Here is a 24782-nt window from a genome sequence, read left to right as displayed (position 1 = left end):
AAACAACCCCGTTTTGGCCTTTTATTCTTTGGAAATCAAACTCAAAATTAAGCTTTTTTTCATACTTTGACCAAAAATTAGTCACGTTTCAAAACATCGGAATATAAATATTTTATATAGAACTTAATATTTTTTTTAGTGTACAATAATATCGACTCATTACATCAAGTATACATATACATTTAGATCGTCGTTTTAGGGGTTGTAAAGTGCTCCGAAGTAAGTTTGAAAACTTGTTATACATATACATTTAGATCGTCGTTATAGGGTTCTAATTAATATAGGACGTCGCACGAGTTATTATTAATCGACAATAAATACTAAAATAACTAATTATCATTAAAAAAATAATACCCAAAAATATATATAATATTAACATAAAATGTACATTTTATTTACAAATACATAATCTCCTATGGCCTAAGGATCCTCCTAACCCCACCACCCTCACTATCATCAGGATCCTCTCTCCTCCTCTTAATGACAAGATGATTTATGCCATGATCATCCTTTCTTCCCTTCTTCAGGCCCTGGGTGAAAATATGCTTCTTGTGGGAGACGGCGGCGGTCTCCACCTGAGTAGCCTCATTAGATACCTCAGGAGATGACTCAATCGAAGGAGAATGGACCACAGGAGTAGAAGAATGAACCTGAAATAACATATAAACAATTTAATGTTTCATAAACTAAACATGAAATAACATATAAACAATTATTTAATAAATTATTTCTTTGTAAAAAAAACAAACCTGTATGTCGACGGCCTCCTGAGATGGCTGGTCAGATGGCTCCATAGCTGGCTCCTCAACGGTCTCGAGCGCTACCGGAGGCCGTAGGCGGAGGCGGAGACGGTCATCCGAACAAGAGGAGACGGGTCCACGAGATAAGAAGAATGAACCTATAATACATGTAAATAATTTAGTTTAGATGAATAAAATAATTAATTAATACATTATTTTATTGTAAAAACACAAACCTGTATGTCGACGGGCTCCCGAGATGGCATGTGAGAGGGATCCTAAGCGGCCCGCAGAGCCGGAGATGCAGATGGTGCCGTAGGCCTGGCTGTAGGACGAAGAAAGTAGTCATCGAAAATAATATCCAAGTTTATGTCCTCATCTCTGTCTCCCATATGTAGATCACTAAGCGGCACCTCGTGGAAATGATGACAAAGGATCATAACGTGCGAACATCTCGGCGTATATCCGGGTTCCCCCGTGAAGTCGACGGCCCGGAAGAAGAAGTCGACGGTATCCGAGCCGACGGGCTCGACGGGCTATATCGTCAGGCTCATCTACTAGACCTCTGCCAGCCTGACCACCTCTGCCAGCCCGACCACCTCTGCCAACCCGACCACCTCTATCAGCCCGACCACCTCTATCAGCCCTACCCCCTCTGGAACACCCTCGAAAAGTACGAGGCTGAGTGTGCTCGAAACATCCTCATCGACACGATGCCACTCCTGTGCTCGTGTCATACTATTGTCGGTAAGCTGAACTATCCGTGCTGCATATGCCGCTATCCCAGGGTCGGTGGACTCCGTACGGGGAATGCTCTCATGGCGTATCATCAGAGTCATTCGTAGCTACATATATTTGCAAATATTAAGAATTGAATAAATTCGTAAAGTAATACATAATAAGACGTTGGATTAAGTTTAAGACTAATAAAACTTACCAGCGCCTCATACGCTCCTGAGAGTGATGCATATCCTCGCCATCGGGACGAGGCGTCGAGGTTGGCAATCAAGGAGCGAGTGATATGCATGTACCACGTCATGTACTCATGGATCGAAGTGTCATGTCCGACAGCCGCTAGAGTCGTCATCCTCGCGTTCCATGCATCGACTTCTTGGTGCATACGCGCCCGCCATGCCGCATTGTCGATCGAACGCTCATCCCTGGTATAGTGGCGTGCTCTCAATGTAGTTGCGGGTATGTCTGTACATGCCCAAACCGTTGTAACACGCGGTCGGGCGCGTGATGCTCAACGATGTCCATATGGATCAATGGACACCGTGCCATCCACACGTGCTCACAGTGCCCCTACAAAACGCCGGCAGCTGACTCAAAATCTGACCATACGGCGTCCGTATGAAAGACTATAAAAAGAATTCAACTAGTTAACAATAAAAGACTAACAAAAATAACAAACTAATGTTAAATCAAAAAAACTTACCTCGGGCGCCGTCATGCGGTCTAACTGATCCCTAAACGGGAGAATGACATGGTGCGTCTCCACACCTCTGGTACGGCCTTGTGACCATCTCGCGCGTATGGCATATCCTCAGCAACATAATCATCGGGAGGGTGAGCGCCCTATAGGCTGAAAAGGTCTCAACCTAATCCACACCCATATCTGTCATAGTCATCAAAAATATTATTTATCAGTCGTCGTTTCAAAAAAAAAATACTTAGTGTTTTATTACACACACTTAAATATATTACCGTTAAGAAGAAGGGCTAAATGCGGCGACCTTGCCTCGGCCTCGCCCATAGAGGCTCAATCAAATCCTCTGTACATGTAAGCCAGGACAGCGGCGCCCCAAATGTAACATCCCAGCTGGTCTAGATCCTCAATAAAGAGCAGATACCTCATACTCATATCCGCACCCGACGTATTCGGGAACATGATGCCCCCGAATATGATGAGAAAATATAAGTGAGCACGTCAGTCAACATGAACCTAAGGCGTCGCCTCGCCAATCGGATGCTGCAAATGTACGAGGCGCAAGTGAGCATGGAGGAAGGACCGCAATAACCGACTCCGTCCATGCATATCCCTCTGATGAGGCACGAAACTAGTGAGCCTAGTCAACTCCTGGGAATACGACAGCTGCGGATGCTCCACTCTATACAATGCCTGTCCATCAATATGTAGACCATAAATTACCTCGACATCCTGTAAGGTGATGGTAGCCTCGCCAGTACGGAGATGAAATGTATGGGTCTCGCCACCAAATACCAATCATGGCCGGTCACTAGAGCCCTATCGTGCACAAGCCGACCAACCTCGATGCACCGGTAGATACCGTCCCGACGTAGTATATCTATGACACGAGGATGTGGGGGAATAGCCTCTAGTATATCCCATACATACTGGGACCTATGCTCATGCTGTAGATAAAGTACCCCTCTGTTGTCGAAGGGCCCCGGCTCCATGGAGGTGTCCTATCTATTTTAGGCATTTTAAATTAATCATTAATACATGAAGTAAGGATTAAAGTGGTATATTTTTTACGCATTTTAAATTAATCATTATTTTTTTAATTAATCTCTAATACGTAGTATTAGTTATGTAATCTTTTACCGAGAAATTATACAAAGGATTGAATCCTAAACTAAGGATTTTCAATTTCTAATTAGCATATAAATAAATTAACAATTAAAGATATAAATATTAATAATTAACAAATCAAAAAATTAACAATTAGCTAGCAAAAAATTAGCATATAATTAATAAATAAAAAATTAACTAACTAATCAAACAATTAATAAATTATTAGCATATAATTAATAAATAAACAATTAACTAACTAATCAAATTATTAACAAATAAACAATTGGCTTAACAGAAACTAAATAAATAATTAGCTAGTCTAACAATTGAAATAACTAATCTAACAATTAACAAATACTAAATAAGCAATTAATAAACAATTAACAAATTAACAACAAATAAAGAAATTAAAAAAAAAAATTGAAAAACGGGCAGAAACAACCCATTTTGAGCACAAAAAAAGTGCGTAAAAGTTTTTTTTACGTACAATAGTAATGCTTAGGTTAATAATGTAATAGAAAAATCGTAGTAAAATACCTAGATTGAAGCTTTGATTTTGAGTTTTTGAATTGAATTATACGCCGCTTTATTGCGAAAAAACTTGTTCCTAGACTTCAATATACCAAAAATATTGACTTTTGGGTTGGAAATCAATAAAAAAATGATGTTTTTGATCGCGTGGGACCTCGGAAATGCACCTTTAATGGCTGTTTTTTTTTTCCTTTTGATCGTGGGGACCAGTGGTGGGGAAGAAGGAGGCCCTGTATATTTAAGAGCTTTTTCGCATAGATTTTGTGTGTAAAAGGACTTAAGTGTAAAACTACACTTTGGTCTTTTTACGCACAAAATCTGTGCGTAAAGCCTATTTTGGTTCTCTTTTTTTTTTTAATGGGTTATTTTGGTTCCAAAAGTTTATTTTTGAGTTACAAAAGTGTTGGACCCTAACTCAGCCCATGCCTCCCTACCGTGAAGCTATTTTCTTTTTATACACTTTCTTTTTGTAACACGCAGTGGCAGAGATATCCATTAGTCAAGGTGCGTGGATAATTTCACCCTAAAAGCAATTTTGTATGTATATACAATAGGTCGCTGCGGTGTAAATTAAACAACATACATAATAAATACAAAACAACAACAATAACATACCCAGTGCGACTCCACAAGTGTGGTCGCGAAGAGACGTGGATGTCTGTGACGCTCGCTTTTGTGAGGCCGTAAAATTTGTTTCCAAAAAAGACTTCTCACAAAGAAAGGAAAAGAGAGGGAAAGAAGAGAAAAGAAAGTGAGAGGAACAAAAAGTTATTTCGAAGCCGATACAAAAAGTATAGCAGTTAAAATAGCAAGTTACCACGCAAATGTTTCAACAAATGTTGGTAAAACAAATGCAACACTAAATAGCAATACACATCGAAGCATAAGAGACTACGCGATAACTGAATCCTACTACCTACTAACCTTCTACCCTAATCCTCGACCTCCATAGCTACCTATCTAAGGTCATGTCCCTCCAAATTTGATGTGTGCTACGTTCGTCCTGATCACCTCCACCAATTCTTTTCGGCCTAAATTAATTTGAAAATAAGTCAATGTGTAATACTAGACACTTTTTAGGTACCATATCAGTGCCTTAATTTGTGTAAAATCCGGAAATTTTGACGCATTTTATTTTCAAATTTAATATTAATTTGAAAATAAGTCAATGTGTCTACTAGACACTTTTTAGGTACCATGCCTTAATTTGTGTAAAATCCGGAAAATTTGACGCATTTTATAACAATAACCCACTAGTTAATTGATGGTAAATATGGGAGATAAATTTTTATGTCCTAAATTGATATGTGTACCAATGCAGGTGTTGAGAAATGATTTGGAGGTCTCCTCCGCAGCTGATCTTCCTCAACAAATTCAGGCTTCATTATATAAAAAAAAAAATAGTGGGTTTATTGAATATCATATTGGTTTGATTTTATTCACTTCGTTTTTTTTAGCAGTAATATTTTGAGATATTGACACCTATATACATTTCTAAGCATTTATTGGCATATTTTTGGCAAATTATTAGGTTTAGCAATTGAAGTCTAAAAAAAATGAAATTGTATAGTCATTTTCAATCATAACTGATGATTTAATGGTAAGGTCAATATTCTCTTCCTTATTTCACGCCTCATAATATGTATTCACATAGAAAATTCCAACTAAACACCTAAAAAAAAGTGTTTGTTTTTCAGTAATAGTGGACGAGAAGGCTGCAATTCATCCATTCAATAACGGATCCAACTTTCTGTTTCTTCTCTCTTCTTCTTCTTTGTTGTTGAACTGAACACGTGTGAGTGGGTATGGTTGGAAACACTTGAACGATACTATAAACAAAATTTATGGAAGATTAGAGGTGATTCGGACGGGTGTGGAGGAAAACATCGGACCCAAAAATGCCACTGCAATGTGTGAATAACATGTTGTATATTGTGCATATTATCACACAGATTATTGCCCCATAAAAGTAAAAGTAAGGTCTACGTACATCCTATCCTCCCCAGATTTCACCTGTGGGATTACACTAGGTATGTTGTTGTTGTTGTTGGATTTACATAAACGTCACTGTGACATGTATATGTCATGTCGACTTCCTTGACTCTTGCACACCTTGTACTCCTTTGGTTCTACTCACCATGTCCATTTGTAAAGACTTCCCCACAACAGAGGCAAGGGAACACAACTTCCTTCACAAAGTAATTAGGAGGCATGTAAGGAAATGAAATCCATGCAACTGCAATCGTTGTTTCCTCATCCGGATCAAAGAGAGGATCCCACTTCAGTGTCCTCATTTGATACGACCAATTTTTGTAGGATATATAAGAGGCTAGTGTCAAGAGAAGATGAACATAATCTTCCAGTATTATTAAACGAATTAACACATGTCTATTCTCAATAAACCTATATTGCATTCTCCCTTCAACTCGCACTAGTTTGTTATTGGTTTACGCAAACCCTTGACTTCTGGCCATCCATAGAAAAACTTCCCCATCAGTACGTACTGCAGATTCTCACGAATGAGCACTTGCTCACCTTCTTCTTCTCACGTCACGATAGGCTCGTCATGTAGATACGTTACATGTTTAATGGGTATTGAAAGTATAGGGCTTTGGGGTTTATAATGGTTTGAGAGTTCCAACATAGGTTAATTGTGTTGGGAAAATCGTAGGGGCCTAGATAACCTCCGGTGGAGGCTGTCCAACAGACATGGATGCCGGTGGGAGCTAGGGTTTCTAGAGAGCATGTTTTCCCTTAAAAAGTAAGCAGCTCACTTTTACAGATGGAGTAACTAATAAGTACAATACTATTTAACACTGTATGTGCAAAATATTACTCGACCAGGTTGCTTAAAATATAAATTGTAGGTAGTTATTATTTAATAAACATTGTAATAACTTATAATAAGTGATAAGTACGTACTGTAGCATTTAAATTACATTGATTAAAAAAAAATTCAATTACACTATCAGTCCATACATAATTAAAATCCTATTTGAAAAACGATTTGATTCACATGCATACAGGGAAAGAAAACCTCTGAAAAATAATAGACGCGCATGGCCAGAAATAAGACATTCTATAAAAAAAAAAAAATCCTTAGATAGCTTTACATCTTATGCCGTATTAACTTCGGAGTTGCGAAAGAGAACAATGGATGGTAACTTCATATAGAGTGGGCACGTTAGGGGATACGATATGGTATTGTTTTTATAGGATGTTTGCTGATTGCTGTGAGAGAACTGAAAGTCAGTTAATAATGGGAGAAAAAACTCATAGTATAATAGCTGCAACGCCAAATGTGGATTCATACCTGCTCCAGAATCACTTGGCTTTCACAGGCGTCTAAGCATCTCCCCTTAAACAGCCTATAGAGGCGAAACTTCAAAGTTGATTTAAGTGAGACATGGTTATCGAGATAAGCTAGCAGCTCAGCCCATCTATAGTCGGAAACATCAGGAGAACAAATTATATCATGCACTGGGGAAACCTATTATTTCCAGTCAACACCTCTAAGAATCGCCTCAGTGTGAAAGAGGAAGAGACCAACGGTATGAAAAAGCATCTAATTCGTACGAAACCAACAAATGTCATAGAACTGGTAAGAAAATCATTTCCCTTTTGCTGAGATCGCATGGCTAAAAAAAAGAAATATAAGATGCCAGGGCTACAATAACTATTGACTAAGAAGTCTGTATGAGGGCAAATCCTCCAACCGTGTTACGTTTTCTTGTAAAAGCTCCCTTTCAATTTGTCGACGAGTGGACTTCATAACTGTCTGCATGAAACGTAACAGATCTAACTTCAGAAATGCACGGCACTTGGTTCACATGAAGAAATAATTTATGAAAAGGTCCTTTTCAAGATAACATCAGTCTGTATCATGGCAATCATCCATAGCATGTGAAGAAATTCTCAAGAAAACACTATGCTAATATCAAACTTTGGGACTGAAAAATAATTAGGATACTGAGAATGTATTTGAATACAGAACACAAAAAGGTGCACGCCAAGAACTACTCTGGATTTTTTGCTAGCCTGGCATCGGAAAGGCATGCCTAAATTATCACATGAAACTGAAACTCAATTCCAGCGACAATTTGGTGGGTTCTATGGGAAGAAAGAAATGCTAGAGTTTTTGTGAACAAGAAAAAGACACATCTAACACATAATTGATAGCTTGCTTAGTTTGGAGCAACATGGCTAAAGCCGACTTGTTAGAGGCCGAACCATGATTGAATTATACCAATCTTTTGGATGTACTCCTGTCCAGAATTATCTTTTTGCTGAGTGCCGACTTACATCAATAATATTATTTTATCTTACCTATAAAAAGCATATAAACTACCAATAACTCCACAAGCCATTCTTAACCCATAACTTCAAGCTACTAGTAGAAAGTAAAACTGGTTCCGACACCATGCGGCCAAGGATACTACAACAAATTCCCTTGTTGTTACGACTGTTGTAGCCAAACTGAAACTTTTTTAGAAGCATATAAAATGGAAAAGGCATGGGAACTTCTAATTGAATTAGGAGACCAATTACCCATCTCATATCCAATGTGGGACTCTTAACAGGAACAAAATGAACTTCCATATCCTCAACTAAATCTCGCTAATTTAAATGCACATATAACTTCATAAAACTTTTAACGCACATACATTGAAGTCCATATATGACGCGTGCATGGCAAGCCACTGATGATCCATCAGCTTAAACGTGATACAATATAGCAGATCAAATGCTGATTCATTTTCTGTACAAGGCAAAAGACATGCTTAGAAGAGAATGCCAAAATGCAGAAGCACTAAGGGGACAATACTTGAGGTGTTAACTTAAAGGAAACGAAGCAGATTTTCAGACCACGGTCAAACAATTTACCAGCAAGAAACTTCAAAAAAGTTGCTCCCACCAGATTCCTTGGTTTTACTGCAGAGTATTTAGCTAAATGAATCAAAACAAAATCTCCTAGACTTAGATTTGTCTAAAGAGTTTCAACATTTCGCTGTAAAGAAGGGCATAGAAGGAACACATACAAGCTTCTAGATCAAGCATCTGGATAAGCATAAATGTGATGTTGACACCAGCAACAGCAAATGGGTATTCCCACAATGCCCTATCACCTTCCTGCTTTTGAAGAAGATCCTGGAACGATTTCTGCAAATAAAATAAGGGAGAAGAAGCTTATCAAAATAAATTAGGAAGAAGAAGAGTATGAATTATGGACCTAGCACGTTACTGCTTGAATTTGGCTACAGCATAGAAACGCTGTTCATAATTAAGTGTACACTTGATTACATGGTTTTGCACATTTCTTTCTTTCTTTTTGAACAAAATGGAGCAAGGAAATTGTTTCATTCATCAGTATAAACATTACATGCTTCAGATACAACTCTACACTAGAATGACTTGCTACGTGCAAGCTCAATATTAGGGCATTGAATTATGTCAAAGTAGACTACAAGACAGCTACTTTTCTGCTTCGTATACAATTTTTAAAAACAAGAAAGCCTCCTTTTTGTCTTATGGTAAAATTGCAGAGCGACCATAGATTTAGCATAAAATGTTGAATCTCCCACATACCCAGTGTCACCCAAGTGGAAACTATTTCAACACATGAAATGGTGAAATTCATTACTTAACCTACAAAGTAGGCTTCGTTTGTATCATGCCATGGTGTAACTCAATAAACATCAACTAAGTCAATAGCCATCCACTAAAAAAAGGAATAACTTTGATGTTTAACAAAAAAGTTTACACTTCTGTGTCAAAGCTAGATGATTTATTTGACTAATAAAGCGAACTTTTTTAATAAATAATTAAGTTAGAATTACATAGAGAAGTCTTCAAATTGTGAAAGAGTAAAATGGTTAGTTGAAAAGACATCACGTAGATATTAAGACAGTATTAATATTAGTATCACCGACTATCACTTATGAGAAGAAAAAAAGTGTATCAGTTTACGCATCAAAAATTTTTGTAATAGGAAAATTATCCCAAGGAAGGGAATGAGAATCAGTATTTTGCAATGGCCAAAAGCAAAAAAGCAGGCCAAGTATTTTGGTCAGAATAGGAAATATGCGATAAAATGGTTAGTTTAAATATTAGTATTACTTATAAGAAGGAAAAAAAAAAGTATCAGTTTATGCATCAAAAATTTTGTAATAGGAAAATTATCCCAAGGAAGGGAATGAGAACAAGTATGTTGCAATGGCCAAAAGGAAAATAGCAGGCCAAGTATTTTGGTCAGAGTAAGAAATATGTGAAAAAACATGAATTACATTTTCTAGTGAGCTAATTAATTTTATAACATAGAATTGTCAGCAAATAGTAACAGAAACATCTAATGAAAAAAATACTCGTAGGACCATAACCAATATTATGATGTCACAATTTTTCTCTAACTTTTAGCAAAGTCAAGGCAACTTTTTGAGGTAGGGTTAATACCAATTGCGACAAGACAGACTTTCTAAAATCAGGTAAACAAAGTGGATAATGCCTTTTGTTTTGAGTTTAGCGGAGAGCTTGATTACACACAAGATTGTCTTATATTTCATTCATGTGGTAGAATAAAGGAAATGCTTTCTGATTGCACCCAAAGGGGTCTCAGGTTCAAATCCCAACAGAGACAAAACACTAGGTGCTTTTTTCCTATTTGCCCTAGCCTTGGTGGACAGAGTTACCTGGTAACCATTGTTGGTGGGAGCTGGGAGGTATCCCATTGAATTAGTCTACGTGCACGCAAGCTGGCCCAGACACCACGACAACAACATACCCAGTATAGTCCCACAGGCGGGGTCTGGGGAGGGTGGAGTGCACACAGACCTTACTCCTACCTTTGTGGGGAATCATTATCGCGCGAGGTAGGGGGTCAAACCTACGACTTTCTACCTAGGAAACAGATGCTCTTTCCACTGAGCTACAGGCATTTTCGTTCTAGAACTTCAGATGAATATGTAATATCTTGATGTGGCCTAATTCATGCATTCTAATTGTCCGCTGTAATTTACCATTGAGCATATTAATTGATGAAATCTCAACTTTATTGGAAATGGAAAATATATGTACATTCTCCAGGATTTATCTTTTTCTCGTTCAATATATTACATGCGTCGCTATATCCATCCACACTAAAATCTTCCAACCTTAGTATTTTTTTTAAAAACGTGGTGCCTAGGGTAGCTTGCACGTTATGTTGCTTGGACTCTTCAAAATCCCCGTCGCAACCGTGTCAACACGACATCGGTGTGGATGTGGGATCCATACTGGATTTGGTCAACTTACCTTGGGTACTTCGATCACATCCTATGACCGAGAAGTATAGATTGATATTTGGTTTGATTTTTGGGTTTATGTAATATATATAGAGTTATATAAAGCTAAGTTGCGCAGACTATTCAGTTTTGATGCTGAACCTGTCTCGACACGAGACTGGGACGGGTGCGGGTGCGGGATACATTTCGAATTTGGTCAACCAACTTCGGATACTTTGACCTCAATCTATGGACAAAATTAGGGGAAACATTCAGATTTTGATTTCTCAAAATAAAAGATAAAATAGATTTAAGACATGGGAAATGGAATGCGCATCTTGGAGAATGAAAAATTGTATTCTACAATATACATGTAAGTTTTCATAGATTATCTCTAAAAATTTAGAATATCTTTATAGCTCTATTTTTATAATTTTGAATTTTCTTAGCTGAATCCCAGCATCCGTATCCATACCTGGATTTGCACCCCCGACTCTTAAATTTTAATTTTGCCGAATCCGACACTTGGATGGGTACCCGTATCGGATACCCGCACCCGAGTATGAGCAGCTTAGATATAAAGTATGAAAATGCTTTTCTATTATGCGAGATAAGAATAAAATATTGGTGTTTATAAAGAATGAAGTTTTATTAGTTTTAGTTCAATAACTTTAACTAATCGCAATATATACTCTTTTTTTTTTTTTTGAAACTCTAATCGCAATATATACTCTATATGTTGTAATATACATTATTGGCTATATCCCAGCACCTGTAGGCGCACTCAGATTGATCCCTACCCCAATCCTAAAATTTATGTGATGAAGAATCCAACCTCTAGATTTGCAACCGAATCGAATACCCGCACCAAACTCCGAGCAACATAGCTTGCGTGCACCTCGACAAATTTCACGAGGTATTTGCTACCTCCCACCAACACAGGTGCCAGGTAACTTGGGCTAATCGAAAGAAATCACCTAGTATTTTTACCACCGCTAGAATTTGAACCTGAGAGCTCAGGTCCTCAACCCACTTCATTGACCACTAGGCCAACCTTAAGAGTCTATTGTTATCTTTTCGAGCCTTTATATATTATGCTAAATCTCCAGGGCCTCAAATATATGAGTTAATTTAATGAAATATACTTTGTTTGAAATTGTAAAAGTTTAGGATGGCACCAGTGTTGTGAAAAGTGCCCGCTTCATCCCTTTGAGTGATGAAGCGAAGCGAGGCGAAGGATCAAGGCTTATTGAGGGTGAGGCAAAGCGTTTGACTTAAGCAATCGCTTCTGAGGTGAGGAAGCGGTTGCTTCTTCATTTTTTATAGTAAAGGTGACTTTTTAGCAAAAAAAGGATAGGTGGGGACTTGTATTAGAAAAAGATACTAGAGTTGCTAGGTCATTTCTTCTTTCTCTCTCAGCGACTAGGATCCTTCGAAATCTGCAACTGCTACTTTTTGAAAATTCAGGAAATTTTCTTCTTTATTTCATTGCGTCTTCTTTGCACTACCACTTCTTCTTTTTTGCTGCTTTTCTTTTATTTTGCCATTGCTTCTACTGGGCTTCTTTTTTTTCTTTTCTGCTTTTCCTTTATTTTTTCGCTGCTTCTGTAATCTTCTTAAGCTTTTTTTCCTTCTCTGTTTTTTATAAATTGTTTTGTTGCTTCTGCTTTCTTTCTTATTTGTCTTTCTCAGTTTGTTAATTTATTTATGATACGATCCTAATTAGTTGTTCCTTTAATTTCCATTTTTCAGTTCAATTAGTTAGTTGATTAGCAGTTAATTACATTAGTTAGCTGATTAGGACTGAGTGAGTTGGGCACGTGACACGCATGTGGTCCCATTTGCTGTTAGCAGACTGTTACCAGAAGTTAGTTATAACTAACTTCTGGAAGTTAACATGAGTTGAATTGTGCCATTAAATACCTACAATCCTCATTTGTAATAGCTATCTAGAAAATTGTGAAGATCAATAAGAAATCCCTTGCATTCTTCTATTCCATTCGAGTTCAGTTGAGCTCTTGAGTAACTGTTCAAGAACAAGTTGTTCTTTAGGTTCGCCATTCATTTTCCAATTTGGTAATTCAATTGTAATGAACCTATCAGACGACCCTAATCAGTTGTTCCTTTAATTTCCATTTTTCAGTTCAATTACTTAGTTGATTAGCAGTTAATCACATTAGTTAAATGATTAGGACTGAGTTAGTTGGTCCCGTGACACGCACGTGGTCCCATTTGCTGTTAACAGACTGTTACGATAACTAACTTCTGGAAGTTAGCATTTGGGTTGAATTGTGCCATTAAATACCTACAATCCTCATTTGTAATAGCTATCTAGAAAATTGTGAAGATCAATAAGAAATCCCTTGCACTCTTTTGTGAAGATCAATAAGAATCCCTTGCATTCTTCTATTCCATTCAAGTTCAGTTGAGCTCTTGAATAACTGTTCAAGAACAAGTTGTTCTTTAGGTTCGCAATTCATTTTCCAATTTGGAAATTCAATTGTAAGGAACCTATCAGACGACCCTAATCAGTTGTTCCTTTAGTTTCCATTTTTCAGTTCAATTAGTTAGTTGATTAGCAGTTAATCACATTAGTCAGCTGATTAGGACTGAGTTTGTTGGGCACGTGACACGCACGTGGTCCCATTTGCTGTTAACAGACTGTTACCAGAAGAAGTTAGTTCTGGAAGTTAGCATTTGGGTTGAATTGTGCCATTAAATACCTACAATCCTCACTTGTAATAGCTATCTAGAAAATTGTCAAGATCAATAAGAAATCCCTTGCATTTTTCTATTCCATTCGAGTTCAGTTGAGCTCTTGAGTAACTGTTCAAGAACAAGTTCTTTAGGTTCTCAATTCATTTTCCAATTTGGTAATTGTAAGGAACCTATCAGTGGTATCAGAGCTCTGATTCTCTGACCCAATGGGAGACCACAACACGAGGATGCAAGAGCTGCGTAAGGAGGTTGATGCTCTCAAAGGTTCACTCGAGAGTGCGGTGAATTCTGTGACTGAGATTCGTGGTGCAGTAGATGGTCGAGTAGCACAAGCTATGGAGGAAATTAAGAGGATATTGAACAACATTGAACACTGATACAAATACTAACAATGGGAACAGTGTTGCAAATGGAGTTGGTCCTCAGATGGTGGATTTAGAGGAGAATGTAGCTCCAACTCGTGCATGTCAAAGGAATGAGGAATATCAGTTGCCTACTAGGGGTTACCAAGTCGAATTTCCAAAGTTTGATGGATATGCTTTGAAGGATTGGCTTTAAAAGGCAGAGCAATTCTTTGATGTTGATGAAACACCTGAAGAATCCAAGGTTAAACTAGCTTCTTGCAAGCTGGAAGGCAAGACACTTCAATGGCATCAATCTTTCATGAAACAAAGATTGACTAGAGACTGGCCTCGTTGGGGTGAATATGTGAGATATCTGTATGCAAGATTTGGTTCAGAATTGTTTGATGATCCAATGGGTGATTTTAAGGAACTTAGACAGGTAACTTCTGTTCAAGATTATGTAGATCTGTTTGATGAGTTGCTTACCAGAGTCGATTTATCTGAGGAATATGTTGTTAGCTGCATTGTGAGGGATTAAAACCAGAAATTGGGCTTACTGTTAAGATGTTAGGGCCTAGAACTTAAGCTATACCAATCAGTTTAGCTAGAATTCAAGAACAAACTTTAAAAGTACAGAAACAAGTCTTTTAGAACCAACTGTCATACCTAACCCAAGAAACAATTCAAGATTCCAAAACTTTTCATTAAGCTATACCAATCAGTTTAGCTAGAATTCAAGAACAAACTTTAAAAGTACAGAAACAAGTCTTTTTAGAACCAACTGTCATACCTAACCCAAGAAACAATTCAAGATTCCAAAACTTTTCATCTCCATTACCTCCTAGACAAAAAATTTCATTTTCCCAACCCACCAGTCAAAACCCCAGACCCTCATCTTCGTTCTCCAAACCACCACCAAACTCTAACCCCCAAAAACCCAACCTAAGGAATGTTAAGATGCTCACCCCTACTGAAATGGATGAGACGAGGAAGCAAGGACTATGCTTTAATTGTGATGAAAAATACTCATTTGGTCATGTACGTAAGAAGAGAAGACAGTTGTTCTTTATGGAGGTGGGTGAAGGAGAGGAGCTTATTGAGGAGCCTGAAGATATTGCACTAGATCCTGCTGCATTCTTGTCTATGATTGGACAAGGACTAGAAACTGATGAGAAGGATCTATTCTACCACATGTCTCTGTGCATGCTATGAATGGAATTCATGACTTTAGGACCATGAGAGTGACAGCTTCTGTGATGGGTAAAGCTGTCCATGTTCTAATTGATACAGGAAGCACTCACAACTTATTGGATTTAAACACAGCTAAGAAGTTAGGTTGCTTGATGACTGCTATTTGCCCTTTTGGAGTAACTGTAGCTGATGGTAAAAAGGTTCAAAGCAACTATGTTTGCAAGAACTTGACATGGAGGATGCAAGGTATTGTGTTTGATTCAGATATGTTAGTTCTGCCTATTGGAGGGTGCAAAATGGTTCTTGGCATCCAATGGCTGATCACTCTAGGGGACATCATGTGGAACTTCAAAAAGTTAAAGATGGAATTCAATATAATGGGGCATAAAATCTCTTTAAGAGGCATGCAACCACCCAAATCTAAGTTGATTCAGCAAACTAGTATGGAGATATTGTTAGCAAAACCAGCTGAGTTATGCATGGTCTCTGTGGGAGTATTGATGCATGAGAATGCTGATGTGGGAGCTAGTTTGTTCTCTATAGAAGCTTCAGAAAGCCAACAGGAGGATGAGGAGTTGCAGATGATACTAGAAGACTATAAGGATCTATTTGAGGTTCCTACTGAACTGCCCCCATCCAGATTACATGATCACAAGATCACCTTGAAAGAGGGCACTTCTCCAATCAACATCAGACCATACAGATATCCAACTATTCAGAAAGATGAGATTGAAAAAATGGTAAATGAGATGCTTAGCAGTGGGGTAATAAGAAATAGCACCAGTCCTAACTCTTCTCCTATTGTCATGGTGATGAAAAAAGATGGATCCTGGAGATTATGTGTAGACTATAGGGAACTAAACCACAACACAGTTAAGGACAAATTTCCTATCCCTGTGATTGAAGAATTGTTGGATGAATTGCATAGGGCCAAATACTTTTCTAAGTTGGATCTAAGATCAGGATATCACCAAATCAGGATGTTTGAACCTGATATTCCAAAAACTGCATTTAGAACCCACCATGGTCACTATGAATTCCTAGTGATGCCATCTGGATTGACAAATGCCCCATCTACTTTTCAGAGTTTAATGAATCAGATCTTCCATGACCAACTGAGAAAATTCATCTTGGTATCTTTTGATAACATCCTAATTTACAGTTCTAGCTGGTCTGACCACTTAGCTCATCTCAAAACTACATTTGGGATTCTAAGGTCTCATGTCTTGTTTGTCAGGAAAAGCAAGTGTGCTTTTGGTGTGCAACAGATTGATTACCTTGGTCATGTGATCTCTGATCAAGGAGTAGCAATGGATCAGCAAAAGGTTGAATCTGTTCTAAATTGGCCTCATCCTGCTACTATTAAAAGTCTGAGAGGTTTCCTAGGCTTGGCAGGCTATTATAGAAGATTCATCGGGTGTGGTATGGGATCATTGCTAGACCACTACATGACCTACTGAAGAAGAACATTTTCTCTTGGACCAATGAAGCAACTGATGCTTTTGAAGCACTGAAATTAACTATAACTTATGTTCTTGTGCTTGCCCTTCCTTTGTGGTGGAGACTGATGCATCTGGAGGTGGTATTGGGGCAGTATTGGCTCAAGATAACAGACCCCTTGCTTTCTTCAGCCAAGGGTTATGTGAGAAAAACAAAGCTTTATCTGTCTATGAAAGGGAATTGCTAGCTCTTGTCACTGCTGTCCAAAGATGGAGACCATATCTTCTTGGGAGACACTTTGTTGTCAAGACTGATCACCACAGTCTAAAGTTCCCTTTAGAGCAAAGAATCACCACCCCCAGCCAACAGAAATGGTTGGTCAAATTGCTTATAGCTATGACTATTCCATTGCATACAAGAAGGGGAAGGACAATGTTGTTGCAGATGCTTTATCTAGAAAGGAGGAGCGTATTCAACTATGTAGCATTTCTGGCTTACAGACTTATCTCATGGAGCAAGTCAAGGACTCCTGGGGATTCATGACCCTCAACTTCAGAAGTTGATCCAAACTAGTCAATCTATGGGCACTCACAAACCTTACTAGAAGTATCAGGCTGGAATTCTCAGTAGGAAGGGTAAACTCATGATGGGTGCTAATCCTGCTCTTAAGCAAGAATTAATGTCATTCTATCATTGTAGCTCTGTGGGAGGTCATTCAGGAATCAAAGCCACTTTGCAAAGGCTGAAACAGGATCTGTATTGGAAGAAAATGAAGCAAGATGTCTACTCTTTTGTGAGGCAATGTGAGGTGTGTCAGAAATGTAAAGGGGAGAATGTGGCATATCCTGCATTGTTGCAACCACTTCCAATTCCTGCTGGTGTGTGTCAGGATATCTCTATGGATTTCATTGAGGGGTTGCCTAGAGTTGCTAACAAATCAGTGATTTTTGTTGTGGTGGACAGACTGAGCAAAGCAGCCCACCTCATGTCCCTCAGACACCCCTATACAGCTTTGGATGTGGCTCAAGTTTTCATGGATCATGTTTTCAGACTTCATGGAACGCCTAGAACCATTGTGTCTGATAGAGATGTTGTTTTTACTAGCAGATTTTGGAAGGAGCTGTTTACATTGCAGAAAGTGTCACTCACTTCTACATCATATCACCCAAACAGATGGAAAAACTGAGGTTGTCAACAGGTGTTTGGAGAGTTACTTGAGATGCATGAACTTTGATAAAACCAAGGATTGGCCCCAGTGGTTGGCATTAGCTGAATGGTGGTACAACACATCATTCCATTCTTCCATCAAAATGACACCATATGAAGCTGTTTATGGTCAAAAACCACCACCCCTACTGCCTTACACGGCTTTTGACTCTCAGATTGATACAGTTGATAGGAGTCTTTTGGTTAGAGAGGCAACCTTGAGAGCTCTCAAACTTAATCTAGCCAAAGCTAAAGCTAGGATGAAAGCACTAGCTGATAAGGAGAGGACAGACAGATCCTACTCTATTGGAGATTGGGTTTATGTAAAACTACAGCCCTATAGACAGAATTCCCTAAGAGATCATGCTTTTCACAAGCTCTCAGCTAAGTTCTGTGGCCCATTCAAGATTCTAGCCAAGGTGGGAGCTGTTGCATACACTTTGGACCCTCCTCCTGACTCAAAGATCCACCCACAGCACCTGGGAAGATTACAATGCCATCAAAGCCCAGTTTCCTACTTTGATCCTTGAGGTCAAGGATGTTTGATAGGGGGAGTAGTTGATACGATCCTAACTAGTTGTTCCTTTAATTTCCATATTTCAGTTCAATTAGTTAGTTGATTAGCAGTTAATCACATTAGTTAGCTGATTAGGACTGAGTTAGTTGGGCACGTGGCACGCATGTGGTCCCATTTGCTGTTAACAGACTGTTACCAGAAGAAGTTAGTTCTGGAAGTTAGCATTTGGGTTGAATTGTGCCATTAAATACCTACAATCCTCATTTGTAATAGCTATCTAGAAAATTGTCAAGATCAATAAGAAATTCCTTGCATTCTTCTATTCCATTCGAGTTCAGTTGAGCTCTTGAGTAACTGTTCAAGAACAAGTTGATCTTTAGGTTCTCAATTCATTTACCAATTTGGTAATTCAATTGTAAGGAACCTGATCAATTTAATTGGGTAATCTTATTTAGTTTGTATGTATTCAATTTGGTAATCTTCTTCAGCTTTTCTTTTTCGTCTCTGTTTTTTATAAATTGATTTGCTTATATATATATATATATATATATATATATATATATATATATATATATATATATATTACTTTTGTCGAGTTTATTATTCAGTTATTTATTAATATATGCAAGGTTTATTTAGGTATTTTTTTTTAAATTGCACTTTAATGAAGCGAGCGCTTCATTCTCGCTTTAACCAAAGAGGACCCATGTCACTTGTACGCTTCTCAAAAACACTAGATGTCACAGAACTTGCTCCACAGACTTTTACGGTTCTGTTGATTTTGTAGCCTAAATAGGTCCAAAATGCTCATCAAAATAGATCTGACATGTCAGCTAACAGCTTCATACTCTACTGTCTATCCAACAAATTTGTTTGATTATACAAGTCAGTTGAAATAACGATGTGAATGATACAGCATTTTCTCTTTCTTCATGGTCAACTGAGATCTACAACAATCTACATAAAAAGGGCAGCTCGGTGACTAAAGTATTCCGCATTCACTCAAGGTCCGGGGAAGAGCCTCACCCCCAGGGGGTGTGATGCAGGCAGCCTACCCTGACGCAAGCAGCAGTAGTTGATTCCACAGCACGGACTATAGGTCACATGGAGACAACTTTACCGTTGCTCCAAGGATCTCTCCTGCACCAATCTACCGATTTATCCCAAAAAAACTGGAAAGGAAAAAAGATATCTACCTTTTTATCCCGTCTTCATTCTCAAGTATCCCCAAGTATCTTTAGATAAAATTACTGATAGAAACACTTAAAGCTATGGTATCACAAAGAAAACAAAAGGGTGCCTGCTGAACTTTTCTGTTTGAGAGTAGCAAGGAATAGCAGAGAGGAATTGAACCATCCTCTAAGAAGCCCATCAACCGACACCCTCCCAACCACTATGATGTTTATAACGGTTCAGGAATCAAATAGAATCATACTTTGACAATTGCATGAAAGAGGGGCATAAGAAACTGTGGAACATACAGATGTAACACAAAAATCTGAATAATAACTACAATCTCAGGAGACAGAGTCATAAAGACCAGTTTAAGAAGAAACATATATGTTAGGTCTCCAAATGATTACCAAATCACAGCACATGTTGATACTAAAGATTAGCTTTTCATTATTGGCATAAAAGGTTTACATGTCACTATCTCCCTTCTCCATAAAGAGAAGTAAGAAAGAGGACGTACCGGGAAATTTCGCGCAAAATATAACAAGTTCTCCAGTGATACGAATCCGGCACCCCTATCAAAATCAATCAAACATGTCAGTGGTAAACAAGAGTGGAAGGACCAGAAAGGGCAGAAGAACTCAGAAAATCGAGATTAGATAAGCTCAACCATTAGTGCTTTCTTATTTTCGGATGCCATGAGCGGGGGGGTAGAGAAGATGCTGATGTACCTAAAGTCAGTAGATGGATCCTTCCCTTGCCAACCCATTTCCTTCCACTGCTCAGATATTAAACCATGGAGTTCTTCCACAGGGAAGGCAGTTTTCCACAATGCTCGTAAAGCTTCCTGTTGGTAAAAGAGAGAGAGAGAAAGATGAACAGTAAGAATGTAGATTTTAACCTTAATGGAATGTTTAAAATCCTTAAAGATGTTATCTCATAAGTTCATTGGGAAATAGCTAAGACGTCTTCAAATAGAGGATACCTGATGTTCAGGAATTGAACTATCATATGCAACATCTATACGGTTTTGTAGTCTTTGCAAGCATTCCTCCTGACATTAACAAAGTGGAAGAGAAGACATCTGTGAGGAGCTTAACATTCTGAATAACATATTCTCTAAGAACAAAACTGGATAAGCTGACACAAGTGGGAAATTGAAAATAGAAAGCTATATTGGCAATCTCATCAGAACTATCAACTGGCTATCTAGGTATTGCAAAGAAGAAGGGGAAGCGTAAAAAGTTAGACAAAAGACTTTCATGCCTGAGACTTGCCACAGTTTAAAAGAGAGTTAAAGCATATGTAAATGTCAACATGAGCTCAATTTGCCGAATGACTAAGAAACCAAATAAAATTCACTACCACTCGCAACACTCAGCATCTTCCCCATTCGTAGGAACTGTAAAGTGTAAAATCTTGGAGAAAACAATCAGAATCGCAAAACAAATTTGTTTAGCATATTGGCAGTACAACAAAGAAATCCTATCCAGAATACAAACTTACAATAAAAGAGGATCAAAAGAACATAATACTACATCGTGTTTTATGACACTCCTATAATTTACCTAGCAGGAAGCTTACGCTTCAAATAACATGCACTAGAATATTACCTCGGCTGGTGTCAGATCAAATGATGGACGACCATCAATATCTGTTCCCTGGGCACAAACGCATGAAAGGCCTCTGCCAAGCCATGCTGTTGATCCTGCCACAACCTCTGCAGAAACAGAAAGAAAAGATGATCTAAAGAAAAGGGGAGGTCGAGTTTTCAATAACAACAGGCTTCATTGTATATAAAGATGGAGCAAAATTAGATTTAGGCACAACAAGAGATGTGCATCCTCTTTTTAATTGCTAAGAAGAGAAGTGCATCCTTTATTTTTATTTTTTTTTGTGGGAGAAGGAATTGAACTGTATCTTTATTGACACATAGGGAAGACAACTCTACATCATATGAACAAAGTTTTGTAACTACGGACGAAGTATCAAGAATGCATCGATTCAGAAACTATGACAAGGTCCAATTGTGTGATCAGGATAATATCATAACTCAATCACAAACATGGTACATGTGTGGGTACCAACACAAAAGCTCGCTAGTGTTACAGAACAAATATCATGACCTACACTACTCACCTAGATAGGAGAAATCCTACCTGCCAAAGTTGGTCATTGAGAAGTGGAAACATGAGTATACTTTTTTCCTTTTTCGTTGTTTAACCAAGGAAATTATATCGATGATGAGATATAAGCACCGAGAGAGTGCTATTACAAATGTAACAAAAACAGCAGGGAATGTTCAGCATAAGAATACCATTCAGGTGTCTTAACATTCATGAACTAACCTTCATTAAAACAACAAGAAAAAAATCACTTTGAACTTACATGGAGAACAAACAAGAACCAATATCACACTACTCTACCAGAAAATTGCCTTTTACAATTGTTTATCAAAAAACAATGCCCATTTGAAACCTAAATTAAGATTCGATTATGTAATGTAAATTCGTCAAAGAAAGAGGAATTTTCTTTTTGTAAAAAAACCAGCAATGTCCCGACAGTTTAAATTAACTGGTCATGGAATTTAAAAGAGCAGCTCAATCACAATCTGATAAATTGCAACCCTCAGATGAACAGTTTGGTTAACTAATCATGGTATTAAATATGCAGCCAATACCACTCCCAAAAGTTAACATAAATGACCTAGTACATTCTTAACCACTCCTTTCTAGTGTTCTGTCCACTCTAAAACTATCAGTGATCGTTGGAGTCGTTAAAGCTACTCATCACACATTTCCCTATATGAAAGGTCAACAGCCAGCATTCATTTTAACCTACAAACTGAAACCATGAAATAACCGTGGTCAGATCATGCACCACAATTTCCATATGATGTTAGTTAAAGTTTCTTGTCGTCCTTCAAGAACAGTCAAATAGACGGCTCTATAGGCATATTGATGCTCTAGATATTTATCTACTGCCATTCTTCTCCAATAGAACAACAACAACAACATACCCAATGTAATCCCACAAAGTGGGGTCTGGGGAGAGTAGCGTGTATGCAGACCTTACCCCTATCTTGGGAGGTAGAGAGGCTATTTCCGGTAGACCCCCGGCTCGAGAAAAAACAGTTCAAAGGAGTTCGGAAAAGAAAGTCGCGGAAATGAAGAAGCCATGGCAAAATACATCAGAAAGCATGACACAACATGCGGAATAATAACTACAAGAAAATAATACGTACAAGAAGTAGCAGATAGTAACAGCAATCGAAGGACAAGAAACTACAAGAATAATGCTACGACTACTAGTGAGGAAGGATACGCGAGCGAGACAATGCTCTACTACCTGAACAAATATTCGGTTGGATCAATACCATTCCGCAATTTTACTGAATAAATGACTCAATTACATAAACAAATTAATAAGCTGTTTCAGTGTATGTGTATGAAATTAACCGATCACAAATTTTTACATGCATCTTCTTGCTCCATATATAGATATAAAATATAATACTCATCAAAAAGCTAGGGCACAAAAGAAAAAATTGCGGAAAAATTGGATGCAAACTGACCACAAAATTCAACGCAAGTAGGCATGAGTAAACCCAATTTCAATCCACAGATATAAACTCAAATAAAGATAAAGCAGTAAGGGAAAAAGAAAAAATAAAAAAAAGTAGAGAGAGAAAGAGAGGTATAAAAAAAAACAAATGTTTCCGTTACTATAAAGTAAGATATTAAAAAAGGAAAATACCAGAAGTAGAATGGCAAGTAGTAGTACTATTCCCTTGAGATATCCTCACTGCCACGAATGATTCTCCTCTATCCTCCATTTTTATTACCCAAAAAAAAAAAAAATTGAACGCAAAATTCAATGCGAACACTAAATCTCCAATGAAGACAGTTGAAAGGTTATTTTGGAACTGTAAAAAAAAATGTGGAAAATTTGGATAGCGAAATAGATTTCTTGAACGGTTATTTTGAAGATTCCTTCATTGAAGCCGCAAGATCTGCTACAAAGCCATGGAAGAAATATCTGCCCCAAAAGAAAGTTTTTATTTATGGACAGCTAGTATATCTAGTTGGTGTGTGTGTGTGTGTATTTCGAGAGATTCTTGCTACGAAATTTTCGTTTCTAGTCTTATTATTAGATTAGATCATAGAAAGTGAAAAAAGTAATCACGGAAAATGAGTGAGGTCGTGAGGTCGTGAGGTGCCCAAGTCCGTGGGTAGGGATGTAAGGAGTTTGTTTTGGTGTCCTTGTCCGCTATTGGGGAGCGGGAGAAATTAGGGCGGCCAGGGCAGGGCATGGTATGATAGGTTGATACCGATTATCACACCGAAATCAAAATATTTTATATTGTGGTTTTGATATTATGGTATTTGATATACGTTTTAATTTGGTATTTGGTGTTTATAAAGAAAATATCGAATATCATATCGAAATATGTAATTACATATACAATTCATATATATTATCAAGCTAACAAATATATAAACTAGTATTAGTACGAAACTAATTGTTTAGATGTTGGAATTTTGCCTACTCTTTCTTGATTGAAATATCTTTTTTGTGTAATTGATTTACTAAAGGGATAGCTTGTACTATCTCTTGAAATTTACATGTGTGAGGTCTTAGTCCGATATAATTGAGACGTTTCTTGAATAAGCTGTTGTACCCCGTACTTTGTACGTTGGAATATTCCAAGTCGGTTGCGACAAGTTAAGGACAAGGTTGTAAATTTTTCCGATTTTGTTAAAAGTGCATAAGTTGCATATTCATCTTTTTATTGGTGTGGAATGTTAGGGGTAAATTTGGAATAAGAAAAATTTGGGGTGAAAAGTGAATTATGAAAAGTTAAGCATTTCATGAAAATTTGGGGTCAAAAATGAAGTTTTGAAAACTAAGAATTCATGAAAAAAAAATGGCCATGTGGCCTTGCATGTGACATGTGGGCCATGGCCACATGGTTGGCTAATATTTACAATAAAAAGATGACCAAGTCATCTTATTTCACCATTCCCCCTCCTAGAAGTTTCAAGAAAAATGAAGAAAGAACAAGAAGGAGAAAAACGGCCATGGCTGGCCGAATTTCAGCCATGGGTGGTGATCAAGGAAAAAAAT

General features: G+C 37.8%; 1 protein-coding gene across 6 annotated transcripts; it reads right to left on the bottom strand.

The window, feature by feature from the left end:
• Positions 1-7265: 7265 nt before the first annotated feature.
• Positions 7266-23952, bottom strand: LOC132053653 (uncharacterized). Of its 6 annotated transcripts, none has more exons than XM_059445757.1 (9): positions 23412-23952; positions 21269-21375; positions 20641-20709; positions 20387-20502; positions 20176-20230; positions 8850-8970; positions 8695-8757; positions 8475-8569; positions 7266-7588 (listed from the first exon to the last, which is right to left on the bottom strand). In XM_059445757.1, the coding sequence occupies exons 1-9, from the start codon at positions 23488-23490 to the stop codon at positions 7487-7489; spliced, it is 807 nt and encodes a 268-aa protein (XP_059301740.1). In that variant the 5' UTR covers positions 23491-23952; the 3' UTR covers positions 7266-7486. The 6 variants fall into 6 exon arrangements, with proteins under 6 accessions (XP_059301740.1, XP_059301741.1, XP_059301743.1 ...); XM_059445758.1 differs by having other exon boundaries at positions 8695-8742; positions 23412-23950; XM_059445760.1 differs by lacking the exon at positions 23412-23952 and adding an exon at positions 23230-23375.
• Between the last annotated feature and the right edge of the window lie 830 nt (positions 23953-24782).

This window comes from Lycium ferocissimum, chromosome 4, assembly GCF_029784015.1.
Source record: "Lycium ferocissimum isolate CSIRO_LF1 chromosome 4, AGI_CSIRO_Lferr_CH_V1, whole genome shotgun sequence".
Classification (NCBI taxonomy): domain Eukaryota; kingdom Viridiplantae; phylum Streptophyta; class Magnoliopsida; order Solanales; family Solanaceae; genus Lycium; species Lycium ferocissimum.
This window is presented reverse-complemented; position numbering and strand designations above follow the sequence as displayed.

Coding starts and splice junctions, on each gene's coding strand:
- LOC132053653 (XM_059445757.1), bottom strand. CDS start 23,490: ATGGAGGATAGAGGAGAATCATTCGTGGCAGTGAGGATATCTCAAGGG. Junction 20,231..20,386: donor GATCCATCTACTGACTTTAG/GTACATCAGCAT, acceptor TGATTTTGATAG/GGGTGCCGGATTCGTATCAC. Junction 7,589..8,474: donor CGTCATATATGGACTTCAAT/GTATGTGCGTTA, acceptor CGTTTCATGCAG/ACAGTTATGAAGTCCACTCG.